This window comes from Eumetopias jubatus, unplaced genomic scaffold (genome assembly GCF_037043125.1).
Source record: "Eumetopias jubatus isolate StellerSeaLion01/CBP00866 unplaced genomic scaffold, mEumJub1_p1.0 scaffold_7, whole genome shotgun sequence".
NCBI classification, from domain to species: Eukaryota; Metazoa; Chordata; class Mammalia; order Carnivora; family Otariidae; genus Eumetopias; species Eumetopias jubatus.
Genome location: NW_028274813.1, coordinates 85,459,126 through 85,478,237, shown reverse-complemented (window position 1 = coordinate 85,478,237; position 19,112 = coordinate 85,459,126). Strand labels below are relative to the sequence as shown.

Below are 19,112 nucleotides of genomic sequence, written 5' to 3'. Positions count from 1 at the left end.
AGTACCCTATGACAGGTTTGGGGCAGTGAGGATGTTTCAGATTTCTCAACTTCTCCGGCTCCTCTTGGGTATCTCCATTTCTTTTCTTTTCTTTTCTTTTTTTTAAAGATTTCATTTATTTATTTGACAGAAAGAGAGAGACAGCGAGAGAGGGAACACAAGCAGGGGGAGTGGGAGAGGGAGAAGCAGGCTTCCCGCGGAGCAGGGAGCCCGATGCGGGACTCGATCCCAGGACCCCGGGATCAGGACCTGAGACGAAGGCAGACGCCTAACAACTGAGCCACCCAGGCACCCCTGGGTATCTCCATTTCAATTGCTAGATTACAGAGCATTCCAGACACCCCCATCAATCTTATCCATTTCACTTTAGCTAGCTACATGATTAATTTCTTGTTCCAGATTTCTGTAATTTCAGTTTGTTGTTTCTGTTTTCCTCTCTTTCTGTTTGATCATTAATAGATTGGTACTCTTCTCACTCTTGTTGGACTTTACCAAACCCCAGCTGACCCTTGAACAACATGGGTTTGAACTGTGTGGGTCCACCTACACACCGTTGTTTTGTTTGTTTGTTTGTTTGTTTAGATAAATACAGTACTGTAAATGTATTTTCTCTTCCTTATGATTTTGTTAATTATATTTTCTTTGCTCTAGTTTATTAGAAGAATATGGTATATAATACATATAATACATAAAATATGCATTAATCGATGGTTTATGTTGTTGGTAAGGCTTGCAGTTAACAGTAGACTATTAGTAGTTAAGTTTTTGGGTAGTTAAGATTTTTGACTGCACAGTGGTGGGTGGAGGGTGTGCCCCTAATCACCTGCCTTGTTCAAGGGCCTGCTGTATAAGCAGTAACCTGCTTATATCGAATAGCTTGATATATTAGCTGTAAACCCTAAATATTTTGCCCTCAGTTGGCACGTAGTCTGAATCCTCAGTGGCAATAGGATTGCTTAACCAACCACTTGCTCCATCATCATATGGACTGCCAAGAATTTCCCAGCCTGTGTTGAGGGAGTACTCATTGTTCCTCTCTCTGAGCCAACTAGTTTCATACCTGTTCTAAAGGTCTTTTACTCAAGACACTGCTTTCTGGTAAAAATTTCTGCATTAATTATGGCTCTTTAGTTTTCAATAAAATAATTCATAGTGAGCTAGTCTGATAATAGTAGTAACATTTAGTGAATGTTTATTTTGTACCAGTGTCTGGCACATGATAGGTGCTTACTCTTTGTTGGATGAATGCCACATGCTGTGCTAAGTACTTAAAGTGCATTATCTAATTTAGTTCTCTCAGTAAGTCCATACCAGTATCTCTCCTTTTTATAGAAAAGAACATTATGACACAGAGAGGTTTAAAAACTGCCCGCAACACACAGCTAGTAAACATTGGAGCCAGGATTTGAACCCAAGCCATCTCATTTTTTCTGCTATGCTATTAGCAAAAAAGGAGAATTTATCATAAGAGGGTTGTTACAGAACCAAGGGCAGAAATTCAAATGGATTGCATGATGGGCTGGAACCAGGAGATAGAAAACTATTGGGAATCCAGGCCATATTCTTTGATTCTCCTCTCTGCTTTCCAGACTCGATGTGGTAACTTTGATGGTCAAAGGGAAAATATTAGCAAAGGGGTGCAATAGATCATTTCACTAATCCTGACTTTTTATTTGCCTTGGAAAATCCTAGCACTGTCCTCAACTTCGGAGGCCTGGCCAAGTCATTCCATTTTGGTGGGGGTCTCGATTTCCTCATTTATAAAATGAGTTTTTACCACAGGACCCCTCAGGTCACTTCCAGTTCTAAAATTCTACGATCCTAAGTGAACTTTTTAGGGCAGAAGCTCATTAATAATAGATTTGAATGTGTGGGCTTGGGGATAGAATAGAGGAGGGTTCTGAGGAACGAGGGACAGAATAATGGTTTAAGTGGAGCCTCAGTGTTGAATTACTATTTAGAGCTGGTATCAAGTAAAGGCCTTTTGGGGATATATAAATGGAGGACAGAAAAGACTTCTCGTCTTGACCAGACCCAATTATTTTGAATGGGATCTCTCTGATCTACGAGAAGTACTCTGTGTGTGTGTGTGTGTGTGTGTGTGTGTGTGTGTGTGTGTGAGCATGTGTGCGTGTGTGCATGCATGTATGTGTGAGTGTGGGAAGTAGCCCCCTTGCACAGTGATTTATTCTGGTTTATCGCTTTTATCAGCTCAGAATTTTCTACAGGGCTTTCACCTATGCCACAGGAAGAGAGCCAGAGGGCAAACCCAATCATTTGAAAGGCTCAATGAGCTAGTCACACATCCATAAAATGAGAGGTTTGGTGTATGGAACCTCTGAAGTCCTGCCCCATTCTTAGCATTTTGTGGTTCTTGGTACTGAATTGATAGCAGCTCTCCTCTTCCCGAATGCTATGTCCTTGCACCAAACTTTGGTTTGGTAGAGAGAGATAAAAATAAATAAAAATCTCTGTTTATACCTGGCTGCCCAGCTCCTTTTTCTGGGCCCCCTTTTTTCCTTGATCCTTCAAATCCTACTTGCTTTTTAACTCCTTTGGACCCTCTTTGTTTTCTTATATTTTTCTGCAGCAACCCCCGCCCCGACCAGATTACACCCCTGGTTTCCAGGTCTCCACCTCCATGTCTGCCCACTCCTATCTGCATCCTGGCTTTTAACTGAGGCTAAATTAGCCTTGGGCTCCTCCAAGGGCCCCCTGCGATCCCCTATCACTGGTCCCTCTCTCAGAAGCACACCTTTTTCCAAAGCCCAATGATCAGGTATTCAGCGGCTCAGGTGACAAACCTGTCAGGTTACAGATACTGTTTCCTGAAAGACCACACTACAGTGTCAGTGGCAATTCAGGCTGCCTGCAGTGCCCTGCCCTCACCTGGCTATCCCACACAAGGTGAGATTAACCAGAACTCACCTCTTCCTGGTGCTCACCTGGAAGCATGGCTCTGAGCCTCTGGCCTCTGCTGCTGCCGCTATCCTGCGCAGGTGAGCAGGGCTAAGGATGAAGGGGATGGTTGCTAAAAAGAGACTTAAGAATGCAGAGAGGAGTGCCTGGGTGGTTCAATCGTTAGGCATCTGCCTTCAGCTCAGGTCATGATCCCAGGGTCCTGGGATCGAGCCCCGCATCGGGTTCCCTGCTCCACAGGAAGCCTGCTTCTCCCTCTCCCACTCCCCCTGCTTGTGTTCCCTCTCTCACTGTCAAATAAATAAATAAAATATTAAGAAGAAAAAGAATGCAGAGATTAACTGGTTTCTATAACAGATAAGGGAAGATGGGCAGAGACTAAGGCTAGGGAGAAAGTGAGGGGTAAGAAAGCAGATCAAGACTTCCTGTAGGCTGATTCAGTAAAGGGACTCGGCTCGCCATCCCCTTTGCCTCTCCTTCGATCCAAGCTAGGGCTGGGTTCCAGGGCAAGGCTGAATTGGGTTCTAGGCTCTTCCCCTTTAGTGAGCTCCTATTTCTCTCTTTACAGTGACTCTGGTCCCTACTGGGATTCAGTCCCTGGACCCTGGTCTCTCCTTCCTGAAGTCATTGCTCTCCACCATGGACCAGGCTCCCCAGGGGTCCCTCAGCCACTCACGGTTCTCTGCATTCCTGGCCAACATTTCTTCCTCCTTTGAGCCTGGGAGAATGGGGGAGGGACCTGTGGGGGAGCCCCCACCCCTCCAGCCCCCTGCTCTCCGGCTCCACGACTTCCTAGTGACCCTGAGAGGCAGCCCAGACTGGGAGCCAATGCTAGGGCTGCTAGGGGATGTGCTGGCACTGCTGGGACAGGAGCAGACCCCCCGGGACTTCCTGGGGCACCAGGCAGGTGTGCTGGGTGGACTGGCAGAGGTGCTGCTAGGAGCCTTGCTTCCCGTGGGACCCCCGGCCCCTACCCGGCCCCCATGTACTCGTGATGGGCCCTCTGACTGCATCCTGGTGGCTGACTGGTTGCCTTCTCTGCGGCTGCTGTTAGAGGGCACACACTGGCAGGCACTGGTACAGGTGCAGCCCAGTGTGGACCCCGCCAATGCCACAGGCCTCGATGGGACAGAGCCAACCCCACACTTTTTGCAGGGTCTGTTGGGTTTGCTCACCCCAGTAGGGGAGCTGGGCTCCGAGGAGGCTCTTTGGGGAGGCCTGCTGCGCACGGTGGGGGCCCCCCTCTCTGCTGCCTTCCAGGAGGGGCTGCTCCGTGTCACCGACTCCCTACGGGATGAGGTCTTTTCCATTCTGGGGCAACCAGAGCCTGATGGCAATGGGCAGTGCCAGGGAGGTGAGTGCTGCCAGGTCTGGGGCTGGGCTGTGGCAGGGCAAAGAAGGGGTGAGATTGGGGGAGTCCTCTTCCTTACTGTTTCCCTCCTAGGCAACCTTCAGCAGCTGCTTTTATGGTAAGTAACTCTCCTACCAGGAGAGGAGTTCTGATTGGACCTGGGAAGTCATCAGCCTCCAGCGTGGAGGAGAAAACTGATGGGAGGGGTGTGGTTTAGGGGTTTTGGAGTGTGACTGTCTGGGTTGGTGTCCCAGCTTTACCTTACCTAGCCATGTGACCTTGGGGAGGTTACATTCTCATTCTATGCCTCAGTTTCCCTACTTATAAAATATAGATAATATTAGCCACAATAGAGTTGTTGAAAGGGATTGAATGGGTTGATGCTGTATGTGTAAGCCACTTAGAACTGTGCCTCGCACATAGTGTCTAATAAATGTTACCTAGTAAAGATGGGGTATGGAAAGAAGAGACAAGACTGGATTCCTCCATCCCTTACTATTTCAGTACAACAATGCCAGAGCACAGTCAGACTTACTCAGTTGCTCAGCAGATTTCCTGATGAAGCCAACCAAGGGTTGGACTTAAGCTACCTAAAAGCATATGAAGAAAGGAGAAAGAAGGGAGCCAGGTGGACAGAAGGGATTCCAACTGGGCTGGAGTGATTCTGTGACTCGGCAGGACAGACCTCTCTCCCATTTCCACCATTCCAATATTTAAACCAGGAAAACCTATATTCCCAGGGACCTTTTGGAAAAGCCTATGCTTGCCACCCCCCAAGCAGGGCTCTGGGCCAGGTCAGAATGTTCAACTGGAGGAAATGTAAACTAACCAGATGCTGTCTGCTCCTCCTTCTACACCCAGGGGCATCCGGCACAACCTTTCCTGGGATGTCCAGGCGCTGGGCTTTCTGTCTGGATCGCCACCCCCACCCCCTGCCCTCCTCCACTGCCTGAGCACGGGTGTACCTCTGCCCAGGACTTCCCAGCCCTCGGCCCACATCAGCCCTCGCCAACGGCGAGCCATCTCTGTGGAAGCCCTCTGCAAGAACCACTCAGGCCCAGCACCACCCTACAGCATTTCCAACTTCTCCATCCACCTGCTCTGCCAGCACGCCAAGCCCACCACCCCGCGGCCCCCTCCCAGCACCGCTGCTATCTGCCAGACAGCTGTGTGGTATGCAGTCTCGTGGGCGCCGGGTGCCCAAGGCTGGCTACAGGCTTGCCATGACCAGTTTCCTGATCAGTTCCTGGAGGCAATATGTAGCAACCTCTCCTTTTCAGCCCTGTCTGGTCCCAACCGCCGCCTGGTAAAGCGGCTCTGTGCTGGCCTGCTCCCACCAGCTACCAGCTGTCCTGAAGGTCTGCCCCCTGTTCCCCTCACCCCAGAGATCTTCTGGGGCTGCTTCTTGGAGAATGAGACCCTGTGGGCTGAGCAGCTGTGTGGAGAGGCGGGTCTGCAGGCTGTGCCCCCCAGCAATCAGGCTTGGGTTCAGCATGTGTGCCAGGGCCCCACCCCAGATGTCACTGCCTTCCCTCCCTGCCACATTGGACCTTGTGGGGAGCGCTGCCCAGATGGGGGCAGCTTCCTGATGATGGTCTGTGCCAATGACACCATGTACGAAGCCCTGGTGCCCTTCTGGCCTTGGCTTGCAGGCCAGTGCAGGATAAGTCGTGGGGGCAATGACACTTGCTTCCTAGAGGGGCTGCTGGGCCCTCTTCTGCCTTCTCTGCCGCCACTGGGACCATCCCCACTGTGCCTGGCCCCAGCTCCCTTCTTGCTTGGCATGTTATCCCAGTTGCCACGCTGTCAGTCCTCTGTACCAGCCATTGCCCACTCCACACGCCTACATTATCTCCTGCGCCTGCTGACCTTTCTCCTGGGTCCAGGGGCCGGGGGGACTGAGGCCCAGGGAATGCTGGGACAGGCCCTGATGCTCTCCAGTCTCCCAGACAACTGCTCCTTCTGGGATGCCTTCCGCCCAGAGGGCCGGCGCAGTGTGCTGCGGACAGTCGGAGAGTACCTGGGACAGGAGGAACGGCCGACCCCGCTGGGCTTTGAAGCCACCGCCAGCCCCAGCTCTGTTATAGACAAGATGGAGCTGCTGGCCTGCTTCAGCGTGAGTGATCTGCCAAGGTGAAAGCCCCTGGAACAGAGGGAAAGGCCTCCAAATGGTTTCTCTGATACCAAGAGGATAAGAGTATAGTATACTACAGTGATTGAAGCATATAGCTCTGGAGTCACACAGGCTTGGGTTCACATCTTAGTTCTATGATCAACCTTGGACAAGTTATTTAACCTCTCTGGGCAATATTTTTTTAATCTATAAATGGGGGAGAATGATCATGCCAATTTTTTTTTTTTTAGGGTAGCTGTAAGGATTACCTAAGATAAGACATGCTGTGGGCTTATGTGGATAGCAGGATACATAAACATGCAATAAATGGTATCTCATTATTCTGACTCTTTGACTCTCCCCCTTTCTGCTCCGGAAAGGAAAGGGATCAAGTTGGAGGGCTCTAATTCTGTCCCTAGAGAGCGAGAATTGGAGGCTGGCAAAACAAAGGAAGTTAAAGCAGAAATGAGAAAAAATCAGGGCAACTATAAATCGGAAGCCTTGGGTTCTGGGTTCAACTATGTCACAAATTAGTGTGGTGTTAGGCAAATAATTTAATTTAGGTTTTCTGGGCTTCTGTTTCTTCTCTGTAGAGTGAAGGGGCTAGAATATATAAATACCATAATTAATTCATCGGTTCCCTGTTATATATAAGGCACTTTGCTAGGTTCTGTAGGGTATGTAAAGGTTCCTTCCTCCGTGTTAGGGCCTGCCATTCTCAAGCCCTGCATCCAATGAAATGCTTTTAGACAGATTCATAGTAATTTGGTTCAGATCTCCAAGTATTTATTTATTGATCCAGCAACGAACCTGGCATGGAAAAAGATACAGGAGAAGTTAAAGACATCATCCCTGGCCTAAAGGAGTTTAATATCTGAGGAGACACACATATAGCTTCAGATGAAGGACAAGCATCCTAGCAAGTAGAGTTGGAGCACCTGGGGAAGCTTCAGGAGGGACAGAGAAGATAGCTCTTGGCATCTTGTCTGTCTCCCCACCAGCCTGTGCTATGGGATCTGCTCCAGAGGGAGAAGAGTGTTTGGGCCCTGCAGATTCTAGTGCAGGTAACAGATGGAGGAGCCCATGGGTGGGCTGGGTCACAACCCAGTGAGGCCATGTCCACAAGAACTTCCCACTCCTAGGCATACCTGCACATGCCACCAGAAAATCTCCAGCAGCTGGTGCTTTCAGCAGAGAGGGAGGCTGCTCAGGGCTTCCTGACGCTCATGCACCGTTCCTGGGCCCAGCTGCAGGTGGGCATTGAGAGAGGGGGAACCAGGGTGGAGGGAGAAATCTAGGAATCAAGAGCACCTGGAACCGGGTGTGCAGAGGGCTTGCCCAGTGGAAGGAGGAACTTGAGAGGAGACAGCAAGGATACTGAGCATTTCCAGAGCCAGCATCTATTCCTGTGCCCCCCGCAGGTACCACCGTCTGAGGAGCAGGCCCTGGGTCGCCTGACTGCCTTGCTGCTCCAGCGGTACCCGCGCCTCACCTCCCAGCTCTTCATTGACCTGTCACCGCTCATCCCCTTCTTGGCTGTCTCTGACCTGATGCGCTTCCCACCATCCCTGTTGGCCAACGACAGTGTGTAAGGACCCTACGCCACTCCTCCTGATCCTGTCAGGGTCAGGCTGACCCCACCAGCCTAGCTCAGCCCCTTCCTGAGATCCTCTCTGTTAAAATTAGGGAGAGTCTCCTTCTTGCCTACGACAGTAGGGGCTGCAGAGAGCCAGGGGACAACTGCTTGGAACAGAGCCAGGGGTTGAGACCCATTACTCTCCCCAGCCTGGCTGCCATTCGGGATTACAGCCCAGGAATGAGACCTGAACAGAAGGAGGCTCTTGCAAAGCGCCTGCTGGCCCCTGAGCTTTTCGGGGAAGTGCCTGCCTGGTCCCAGGAGCTACTGTGGGCAGTGTTGCCCCTGCTCCCCCACCTCCCTCTGGAAAACTTTCTGCAGCTCAGCCCTCACCAGGTAGGATGTGATCCTCTTAACTTGACTAGCCCATCTTCTGCTAGGTGGGACAGGAGTCGGTAGCATGTCTCCTGGTGAGCTCCTCCCCACAAGTGTCCCACAGTGACCCCACCACAAAGCTGACCTGCCTCATCTCAGATCCAGGCCCTGGAGGATAGCTGGCCAGCCGCAGGTCTTGGGCCAGGGCACGCCCGACATGTGCTACGCAGCCTGGTGAACCAGAGTGTCCAGGACGGAGAGGAGCAGGTACGCAGGTGAGTGGTTGTGGGATCAGTGATCAAGGCCACATTGGGAGAGAGGTGAGGACAGCTGCCATGGTGGGTTGGGGTCCTAGGAAGGAAGGGGCAAGAAAGTAGGCAGTGGCCCCAGGCAGTATCGGACTCGAGGACAGAGGCCTATCTATGGCACCCATATTTCCTGGTTTAGTGGTCAGAGTGGCTACTCTATGTACCTATGTGGTCCCCACCTTAGTGCCAGCTTCCATGACCACATGAAGGCCAGCTTTGTGCCCTTCTCAGGCTGGGGTCCCTCGCCTGTTTCCTGAGCCCTGAGGAGCTGCAGAGCCTGGTACCCTTGAGTGACCCAATGGGGCCGGTAGAACGGGGGCTGCTGGAATGTGCGGCCAACGGGACCCTCAGCCCCCAAGGACGGGTGAGCCCCTTGGCACAGACCTACAAGACTCTAGGCGTTCCTTGGGTCAGCGTGGAGGACTTGCCCGGTCATCTCAACCAAGCTTGAGCACGACGGTGCCATCCCTCCCCTGACCCCTGCCACCTCTGTTCCTTTTTCCATGGTCATTCTTATCTGTTACCACCTCTTCCTGACCTATGCCATTTGGTCTGTGGCACCACAAACATACCCTTTGACATCTTACACCCATTCTGTTCCTGTCCCATCCCTGGTTCTAAGCCCTAGCCCGGGGCCTGGGAAATCCAAAGGTGGGATTGGACAGGAAGTTTAAGGTTCACTTGTCTTTTCTCTCCAGTCCCAAACCTTCTTTGGTTACAGGTGGCATATGAACTTCTGGGAGTGTTGCGCTCCTCTGGAGGAGCCGTGCTGAGCCCCCGAGAGCTGCGAGTCTGGGCCCCTCTCTTCCCTCAGCTGGGCCTCCGCTTCCTACAGGAGCTGTCAGAGCCCCAGCTTAGAGCCATGCTTCCTGCCCTGCAGGGAACCAGTGTCACACCCGCCCAGGTGGGCCTGTCTCACTCTCTGGCATCCACCCTCTCCGTCCCCCCCACCCCGGGAACCCCAGTCAAGAGACTTATATTCAGGGATACCATCAGCTTCTCTGGAGCCTCCTCCCTTTTCTCTGTCCCAAGGAAGACTCCCTCATCCCCCTTCCTCAGATCAAGAAGAGCCTGGAGCCAGGTTCCTCAGTGGGGGTGGTAGAGAGGGAGCGGGAAGTTTTGGAGGGTAGCCCTAGGGATTTGTTTCAAACCTGGCTGCCAGGTTTGAGAGCTGGTGTTTCCTGTCCCATCCCACCTTAGGCTGTTTTACTGCTTGGACGGCTCCTCCCCAGGCACGATGTGAGTAGCAGCAACTTCTCAACATCCCCCAGAGGTCCCTGTCCCCCTTTCGCTGGCTCCCGCCACTGCCCCTTTCTTCCCTCTAAGCGTGCTGTACTGTAATTGTTGTCCTCCGCACCGCCCTGCCTCTCTTCTTCAGGACCCTTGTCTCTCTTGCTCCCCAGCTGTCCCTGGAGGAACTCTGCTCCTTGCACCCTCTGCTCCCAGGCCTCAGCTCCCAGACACTCCAGGCCATCCCTAGGCGAGTTCTGGTGGGGGCCTGCTCCTGCCTGGCCCCCGAATTATCACGCCTCTCAGCCTGCCAGACCGCAGCGTTGTTGCAGACCTTTCGGGTATGAGAGTGGCAGGGAGGATGAGACACTCAGGGATATGGGCTCTGGGGAAGGAGGAGGGCATCTTCCCTGTGGCCAGGGAAGGCCTCCCACACCTCCCCACTTCCTTACACACACACACACACACACACACACACACTGCTAATTCTCATGCAGGCGAAAGATGGAGTTAAAAGCGTAGGTGCGACAGGTGCCAGTGCAGCTGTGTGTATCCCTGGTCAGGTACGTGTGGCATCTCCCAACTAAACTCCTCTCCATGTCCCAGGGCAGTTTCATGTGGCTGGTGCTGCCTCCCACGCTCGCCCTCAGTGGTCCTGAGAGTCCAGGCTGGCTCTGTGCCCACCAAGACATTAGCAGCCCTCCCCAGGTCCAGAGACAGGGCAGCGTGATCCACAATGGCCTAGCATGTCAAAGCCAGAAGGGTCTGAGAACTCTTCCGAGCCAGCCACCCTGCTTTCAGATAAAAAGAGCAAAGCTCAGAGAGGACTTTAGTCCACCAGGTGCCTAAATGGCAGCAAGTCTTGCCCGCAGCCACCTTGGATGTGAGGGCTCCCCGGCGTGCACTGCTCTGGTGGCGCAGGCCATCCGTCCTCATCCTAGCTTTGGCCCCTTCCTGCCCCGTGGCTCCCTGCTTCCCTACCACTGCACTGCCACACACATCCCCAGCAGCAGCCCCGCCCCACCACCTGGCCGGACTGCCTGCTTCCCCTGCTCCCGCTAAAGCTGCTGCAGCTGGACTCCACAGCTCTTCTGGCTCACCGAAGGCGCTACCGTGAGCTGCCCTGGTCCGAGCAGCAGGTAGTTCTCCCCACTTACCCCACGACTACCCTCTACGTTCCACGATTTTTACCCATCAGCCCTGGATTGGGCACGTTATCCCGAACATCCTTTATACTTGCTTTACTCTTTCCTTCTCCCTCCTCCCTAATGCCCCATTCCTCTCTCTCTTGCTCGCTCTCTCTCTCTCTATCTCTCTCTCTCGGAGGAATGTGCATTTGGGAGAGTAGGAGGTTGGTGGGACCCACAGGGTGGGGAGGCAGGACTGGATCCAAGACATCTTGAGTTCTTAGGCAAATACCTCTGCTGGGGCGCTGCTCCTCTTTTTCCTCTTGTAGGCACAGTTTCTCTGGAAGAAGATGCAGGTGCCCACCAACCTGACACTCAGGAATCTGCAGTGAGTAACTTGCGTTGGCAGTGAGTTTAATTTGACTAACATTTTTTGAGCACTTATCATGTGCCTGGCACGATGTGATATGCAATGGGAGATGTGGGGACGAAGGATGCATTGTCCCACAGGCATTGTCCCAGCCTGTGGGCCTTCTCTTGGCTCCTCCTCTCTTCCCTCCCTTGCCCTCCTACAGGACCACAACTATCCTTATTAGTTTAAGGGATTCAGAAAACCTGGGGTCAGATCCCATCCCTGACACGTATTTGTGATCTTGGGCAAGTTATTTAACCTCTCTAAGCTTCAGTTTTTTCTTCTATAGAATGAGAATTAAAATAGTACCTACCTCATGGGATGTGGTTGTGAGGATTAAATGAGATAAGGCATATAAGGTACTTAATATAGTGCCTGGCCCCGTGCAAGCTCCCAATACACATTTGCTGTTGTTAGTTTGATCTCATTAATCAGAACCACTGGCCAAGCAGCAATAAACAGGAATAAGCAAGTATCACCTAACCTCTACCCACAGTAAAAGAATCATGGACTTCAGAATCTAAAGACATAGCTGTTGGCTCAGGTTACCATGTTTGTAATAGAATGATGTTGGGAACGTCTCTTGACCTCTGTGAATGTTTATTTTCCTCTCTGATAAATAGTGATGATGTGGGGAGCCAATGAAAATATCTATGGAAAAACATTTCTCAAACTATAAGCTACCATAAATGAACATCTGTACTTGTGTCGAGAGTGTTGATACAAGGAGCAGACAGACCATGGCATGTGTTGAATGAGCATCTATCCACTCACACACCTACAGGGCTCTGGGCACCCTGGCAGGGGGCATGTCATGTGAGTTTCTGCAGCAGATCAACTCGATGGCAGACTTCCTTGAAGTAGTGCATATGATCTATCAGCTGCCCACCGGGATTCGAGGGAGCCTGGTGAGAGGGGTGCTTAGGCATTTGTTGGGGCAGGGAGGCAGGGACCCTGGATACAGAATCCAGCCCCCATGCTCAACTCTGTCCTGACCCGTTCCTCCACCCTGTCCTACAGAGAGCCTGTATCTGGGCAGAGCTACAGCGGAGAATGACCATGCCTGAACCAGAGTTGGCAACCCTGGGGCCAGAACTGAGTGGGCTAGACACCAAGCTACTCCTGGATTTACCGTAAGTAACTAGAGATACTGGCTTCTTAGGAATTTCAACTTGGGGTAGAAGATCTGCCCTTAGGAAGTGCCCTTAAGGTGGTGGTTTTCTTTCTGATGGTTCCCTAACATCAGTTATAGCCCAAAGTGGAGGATTCTATTCAAAGTTGCTCTATGTATTGACTGGCTCCCAGAACATGGCCCCAACATGGGACAGCTGAGGGTGGGCAACACTATGATGTGGCCTGCCAAGCAATCATAATATAATAGGTTACATTAATAGAGATAGAATATCTGAACTGAGGGAGGCAATGGTCCAATTCTGCCCTAGAGGACTGTAGTCTGCTTAAGCAACCATGTTGTCAGTGTGTTCAGTAGAGTACAGAAAGAGAACATGTACGAAACATGCATGATAAATGCCTTCAAATACCCCAAGGGCTACCAAATAGAAAATAGATTGGCATGTTTCTGAAGGGCCCTATTGGGCATCACAAGGATGAGGGAATAAAAATCAGATTCTTGCAAAATATAAGGAAAATTGAGGTGGTGAATTCCTGACTTCAACTTTCAAGAGCTATTCAAGCCTAGGCTGGATGGTCCCATAGCAAGAATGTTGTAGAGCACATTCCAGTATGGGTAAGGGTTGTGAGGAGAGAAAACTCATGAACCTGAGTCCTCCTAACACAGACTCTAGGAGTTTATGAGTATCTCTCATACGCTTCTTTTTCCATTTTACCCCCATCCCTACCCCATTGCCATCTGAACTGTAAGTCAGGGTAGAAAAAGGTGTTAGTCTTCCTAGGGATGAGGTGACGATAAAAGCAGTTGACTCCGTCCTTCATTTTTATAGGCCTTTCCACAGATTTTGGCCTTTGTGCTACATGGCCTATTTCCAGTTCCAGAATTGGCAACACTAGACAGAGTATAGACTATCACTTCTGATTTGGGGGCAAGAGGGCCTAAAAAAAAAAAAAAAACATTCAAATCTGTTTAAATTTATTGGTCCTTGGAGATAATTTAGAATTCCAAGGACCTAGGGTGAAAGATCCTAGACCATGAGTTGGAAGACCTGAGTTCCTCATCTGTGAAAGAAAAACACCTGTCTTACCTCAAGATCTTGTCATAAGGATCAAATGAGAAAACATCCAAAAGAACTTGGTAAACTGTGTAGCACTATGCAAATGAGAGAGGACCTCCTCACAAGTAGAGGAAGGGTGGCATTGTGGAAGAGAGGAATTGGGAGTAAGATCCCACCACCTCTGGGAGCCTGTTTCCTAATCTATATGAGGGGGGAGTTTTAATGATATTTAATATTTGGGGTTTGGGTTCCATCAGATGGTAGGATCATTGGTCATTTCTTCTCAGGAAGACTAGAAATATGTCATTCCTTTTGTTCTCTCCCTTTAAACACTATGATGGGAATTGCATGTGGGGCAATTTGATATCAGATCCTGTCCAGGGCCGTAAGGTTTGGTCTGATGTTACCTCTTTTGTCTGGGCAATGTGGCAATCTGTGGTCCCATTTCAACAGGGCTCATTTCTGAGGGCCCCTGTTGTCAAACTGCTGTAGGGTCCGGTTGATGGATAGACTGTCCAATGACTCTATTATGTTGGTGGTGGAGCTGGTACGAGGAGCTCCAGAGCAACTGCAGACACTGACCCCCCTCCACCGGGTAGCCCTGGCAGAGAGGGCACTACAAAACTTGGTAAGAGTCCAACCTACCAGACTCAGAACTGCTGCCTGGATAATATTCACCTCTCAGACAATGCTCTCTGTCTTCTAGGCCCAGCCCCACACTTTTGATGCCAAACAAAAGGTTCTTGTCCACAAGACCCTAGCCCCTAGATCTACCTCTAGGTTCCATTCCTTGAGAACCTGCTTCCTATTTCTTGTCCACATTCATGGGAGTCCCAAAAATCCCTTGGATTCCATCTCCTAGCCTTTCAGCCTCCTCCTACCTGGGCTCCTTATTTAAGAAAGTAAACACTGCCATTGTTTTGCCATTGGGAGCTGGATGGAGAGAAAAATCAAAGGTTTTGGGGTCTTGATCAAAGAGTCTGGTCCTCTGAGTCAGAGATGCATTGTCCCAAGGCCTGATGCCCCTCTTCAGGCTCCAAAGGAGACAACAGTCTCAAGGGAAGTGCTGGAGACATTGGGCCCCTTGGTTGGATTCCTGGGGATGGAGAGTACACGACGGATCCCCCTACCGATCCTGCTGGCCCATCTCAATCAGCTGCAGGGCTTCTGCCTAGGAGAGCCATTTGCCACAGAGCTGGGATGGCTCCTGTTGCAGGAGCCTGTTCTTGGGTATGAAACTTCGGGAACTTCCAATTCTAACTCATCCTACACCCACCCTCTTAACCACTATCATCAGTGGCAGCTCACTCAATATACTCAAGGTTCCTTGGAGCCCTGAGTCCCCAGTCCTTGCATGTCCTCTTTTCCCCTTCCTCTCCCTCACAGTTCTCTCAGCATCCCAGCCCCTGATCTTCTTCCTGTCCCCCAGGAAGCCGGAGTTGTGGAGCCAGGGTGAAGTAGAACAAGCTGGACGCCTAGTACTCACTCTGTCTACTGAAGCTATTTCCTTGATCCCCAGGGTGAGGTGAAGGAACAAGGGAGGGAGGAAGAGCAGAGAGGGGATGGGTGAGCTGGTTCTGGGGAGCTAAGGCCAAGGAGGCTGAGGGCAAGGGATGTGAAACCTGAATCTGGGGGAAACTGCTAAAAAGAGACAGGACTTTGGAATTACAGCTGCAGCAGCTGGCCCTGACCTTTCTAGGTCTCTGCACCCTCCGTCTACCTTTTCACACAGGAAGCCTTGGGCCCAGAGACCCTGGAGCGGCTCCTAGAGAAACAGCAGAGCTGGGAGCAGAGCAGAGTTGGACAGCTATGTGGGAGGCCACAGCTTGCTCCCAAGAAAGCAGCCTTGGTAGCTGGGATTGTACGGCCTACTGCAGAAGATCTCCCAGGTGAAACTACCCAAATACTCATGTCTATTGGGGTGTATAGGACGGAATATCCAGCAATGTAGTCATAAATTTAGGCTCTAGGGATGCTGTGCCCTTTAAGTAGATTTACACACTTTCTGTTCTCTGGGCTTGGGTTTTCTAATCTATAAACCAAAGTGGTTAGAGGAATGATCTACAAGGTCTTTTCTAGTTCTAGGGTTCTATTGCCCTAGAAATTTAGAATCCATTGCATTTTTAGCCCAGGACTTCCCTTTTTCTATTCTCTTATCCCTGTTAACAGTGACCCAGCTTCTAGGCTTTGCTCTATGTTAGAATATAGAGCTGTCTGCTGGGAAGATGCTTAGGATGTAGGAGGGAGACCCTGTGGGGCCAGAGACCTGGGTTCTGATCTACACCTTGCCATTAAATACCTAGGCAACCTCCCTCAGTCTTCCATTTATACAATGAGGGGCTTGTCCTCTCTAGTCACTTACTTGTTCTAACATCCTTTGAGTCCTATAATTCTCACACTAGAGTAATCCTTTGGTCCATAGTGTGCACACTGCCCTATCCAAAGGTTGGAGGGGGTCATTCCTTCTATAGATATTTCTCTGGGCATAGTTTAGTTCTACACTGACCCCCTGTGCCTGCCTTACCCCTTCAGAACCTGTGCCAAATTGTGCAGATGTACGGGGGACATTCCCAGCAGCCTGGTCAGCAACCCAGATTGCAGAGATGGAGCTCTCAGACTTTGAGGACTGCCTGGCATTATTTGCAGGAGACCCAGGACTTGGGCCTGAAGAACTACGGGCAGCAATGGGCAAGGCAAAACAGGTTAGGTTATGGAGAGGCCAACATGAGGAAGCTGGTTGGGTGCAATTATGGGACACAGGGAATGGATAGCTGGGTAAGAGGTGGGAGAAACAGGAGATTAAAGAATTAGAGAGTTTGGATCCTGAGTAGGGAGTCAGAGGGGATGAGTATTAGAGGAAAGGAAGCTAGTACAGTGGGCAGAGGGAAGAAAGCAGGGGTTACCAAATTTTACTTTTTATCGAAATTATCCAGGGAGCAGGTTTTTAAAATGCTGATGCCAGGGTCCCATGCTAGACTCACTGAAGAATCTTCTTAGGGCTCTAGGGATCTGCATTTTAACAGGCATTCCCAGTGAGTCTGGTGCACATAAAAGTTTAGAACTCATGGACTAGAGTCTGCTATCTTCCCTACTGAGACTCTAGCGTCTTTCAGTAACACCTCAGTCAGAGGAACCTTAAACCATCCTCATCTTACAGTTGAGGAAACTCAAGACCCAGAGAGGCAAGTGATTTGCCTACAGTTACACAGCTAAGGTCAGAAGCATGACTAAGACCCAGCATTCTGACTCCTAGACCATTGCTTTTCCATTCACACTGTTCTTCTCTTTCTCCTAGTTGTGGGGTCCTCCCCGGGGATTCCGTCCTGAGCAGATCCTGCAGCTGGGTCGGCTTTTAATAGGTCTAGGAGAGCGGGAACTACAGGAGCTAATCCTAGTGGACTGGGGAGTGCTGAGCACCCTGGGGCAGATAGATGGCTGGAGCTCCATCCAGGTAACACCTTCCCTTTTCCTACTACCTTCCAAACATCCATTCCACAGGTCCAGGCCTCCAGGTCACCTAAAGCCTAAGGAATTTTTTTCCTGTCACCCTGCCTGGCCATTCTTTCTCTTTTTATATACCCCCTACTCATGGCATCAGGAACTCTGTGATTTATTCACTTTGAGGCCCCGAACAGGTCAAACTCCCTCCTGCCTGTTTTCCCTGGCTTTCTCTTTTTTGGATTCTCAACCTTCCCCACGGCTATTGGATCTTCAGGTCTTAATAATACAAGTATGTAATCCAGTAGCACTTGTCACTTCCCTGATCACTTCCTCTTCCATGAATTCCCCATGATTTCTCTCCTTATTCTGTGCCCTCCATCCCCATCCCAGCTCCGGGTTGTGGTCTCCAGTTTCTTGCGGCAGAGTGGCCGGCATGTGAGCCACCTGGACTTCCTTCACCTGACTGCACTGGGTTATACGCTCTGTGGACTTCGGCCAGAGGAGCTACAACATATCAGCAGTTGGGAATTCAGGTCACCTGCGGAGGGAAGGGTGTGGGTGGTGGCGCTGTTGTAAAGGTGCTCACTGGGGTTGGAAGGCTCACGAAGGAGTGGTCCCATGGAGTAAGGGACCTCACTTGAAGCCATCTATACTCCCATCTCACGACCATGGGCCCTATCACTGTGGCTGAATCTTCCTCCCTTCCATCCCACTCTTCCACAGCCAAGCAGCTCTCTTCCTGGGCAATCTGCATCTCCGGTGTTCTGAGGAGCAACTGGAAGTTCTGGCCCAGCTCCTTGTGCGGCCTGGCGGTTTTGGCCCCATCAGTAACTGGGGGCCGGAGATCTTCACCGAAATTGGCACAATAGCAGGTAGGGGGGCTGGACCACTGCTGGTAATAGCTGTCAGGGTTTGGTTTCCTTACCATGGTGGAAGACTGCTCTGGAATTCTTAGGGTGGGAGTCCGAGAAGGTATTTAGGTAAGAGGTTGGAGATGTGTTGGGAAAGGTGTGTGGTGGGGTACTTTGGGAGAGGTTGGAGAAGGTCTATAGGTTTGAAGAGAAGGGGGAAGGCCAGTAGAAGACAACATTTGGATGCCCATCCCACTTGCTTCGACAGCGGGGATCCCAGACCTGGCTCTTTCAGCACTGCTGCAGAAACAGATCCAGGGCCTTACCCCTCTTGCTATTTCTGTCATCCCTGCTCCTAAATTTGCTGTAAGTATTGATGGGCTGGGGCGTGGGGTGACCACGAAGAGCCAGGGCCCAACGGGGGCTACAATGGATGCACTGATTCCTGTCCCCGCCCCCAGGTGGTGTTCAGCCCCTCCCAGCTATCTAGTCTCACAAGTGTTCAGGCTGTGGCTGTCACTCCTGAACAAATGGCCTTTCTGAGTCCTGAGCAGCGACAAGCTGTGGCATGGGCCCAGCACGAGGGGAAGGAGAGCCCAGAACAGCAGGGTGAGTTCCCCAACTGCACAGCCTGACCCGCCAACTCCTGACCCAGAATCTGACCCTGAACTTGGTGCTCTCTGACTCAGGGAGATCCCTGGAATAAAGAGGTCTAGGCAGATAGTTTCCATCTATCAGTAATTCCTGGGGAACAGAGTTGTAACATTCCTCCCATTCCTCCCATTCTGTCTCATTATAGGTCGAAGCACAGCCTGGGGCCTTCAGGACTGGTCACAACCCTCCCGGGCCATGGCATTGACCATCTGCTTCCTTGGCAACCTGCTATGAACCTGTCCCTACAGTTAAAGAGAGAGCTCTTGGGAAAGAAACTTTAATAAAATACAAATGGAAATGCATTCTAATTATCCTCAGGAAGCCGATGAGGAATATGGGTAAAATGCTAATGCTTTCCACCCACCTGAGAATCAGTGTTCCTGGCATGCCATATCTAGAGTCTTCTTTCCATCATAAATAACCCCACTGCTTCTTTTCCTTTCCTGGAGGCTAGACCCTCCTCACCCCAACCATTAGAAATGACACAGACAGCTAGAGCATAGCAAGGAGTCTTTACTAGGACAGAAGGAGTTGGGGGCATCCAAGGCAAGTAGAATGGGCCGCAT

The 19,112-nt window shown here is 50.9% G+C and overlaps 1 protein-coding gene across 2 annotated transcripts; it reads left to right on the top strand.

Annotated features, from left to right (window-relative positions):
* Positions 1–2,953: 2,953 nt before the first annotated feature.
* STRC (stereocilin) lies at positions 2,954–18,794 on the top strand. Of its 2 annotated transcripts, none has more exons than XM_088025103.1 (29): positions 2,954–2,999; positions 3,488–4,273; positions 4,364–4,388; positions 5,132–6,386; positions 7,385–7,447; positions 7,526–7,636; positions 7,805–7,971; positions 8,169–8,355; positions 8,494–8,609; positions 8,874–9,006; positions 9,364–9,546; positions 9,843–9,881; positions 10,046–10,213; positions 10,370–10,435; positions 10,883–11,011; positions 11,329–11,387; positions 12,196–12,319; positions 12,432–12,544; positions 14,093–14,228; positions 14,634–14,830; positions 15,030–15,120; positions 15,333–15,489; positions 16,133–16,302; positions 16,896–17,051; positions 17,432–17,574; positions 17,765–17,913; positions 18,161–18,258; positions 18,354–18,501; positions 18,692–18,794. In XM_088025103.1, the coding sequence occupies exons 1-29, from the start codon at positions 2,954–2,956 to the stop codon at positions 18,778–18,780; spliced, it is 5,304 nt and encodes a 1,767-aa protein (XP_087881229.1). In that variant the 3' UTR covers positions 18,781–18,794. The 2 variants fall into 2 exon arrangements, with proteins under 2 accessions (XP_087881229.1, XP_027982538.2); XM_028126737.2 differs by having other exon boundaries at positions 3,467–4,273; positions 10,886–11,011.
* The last annotated feature ends 318 nt before the right edge of the window (positions 18,795–19,112 follow it).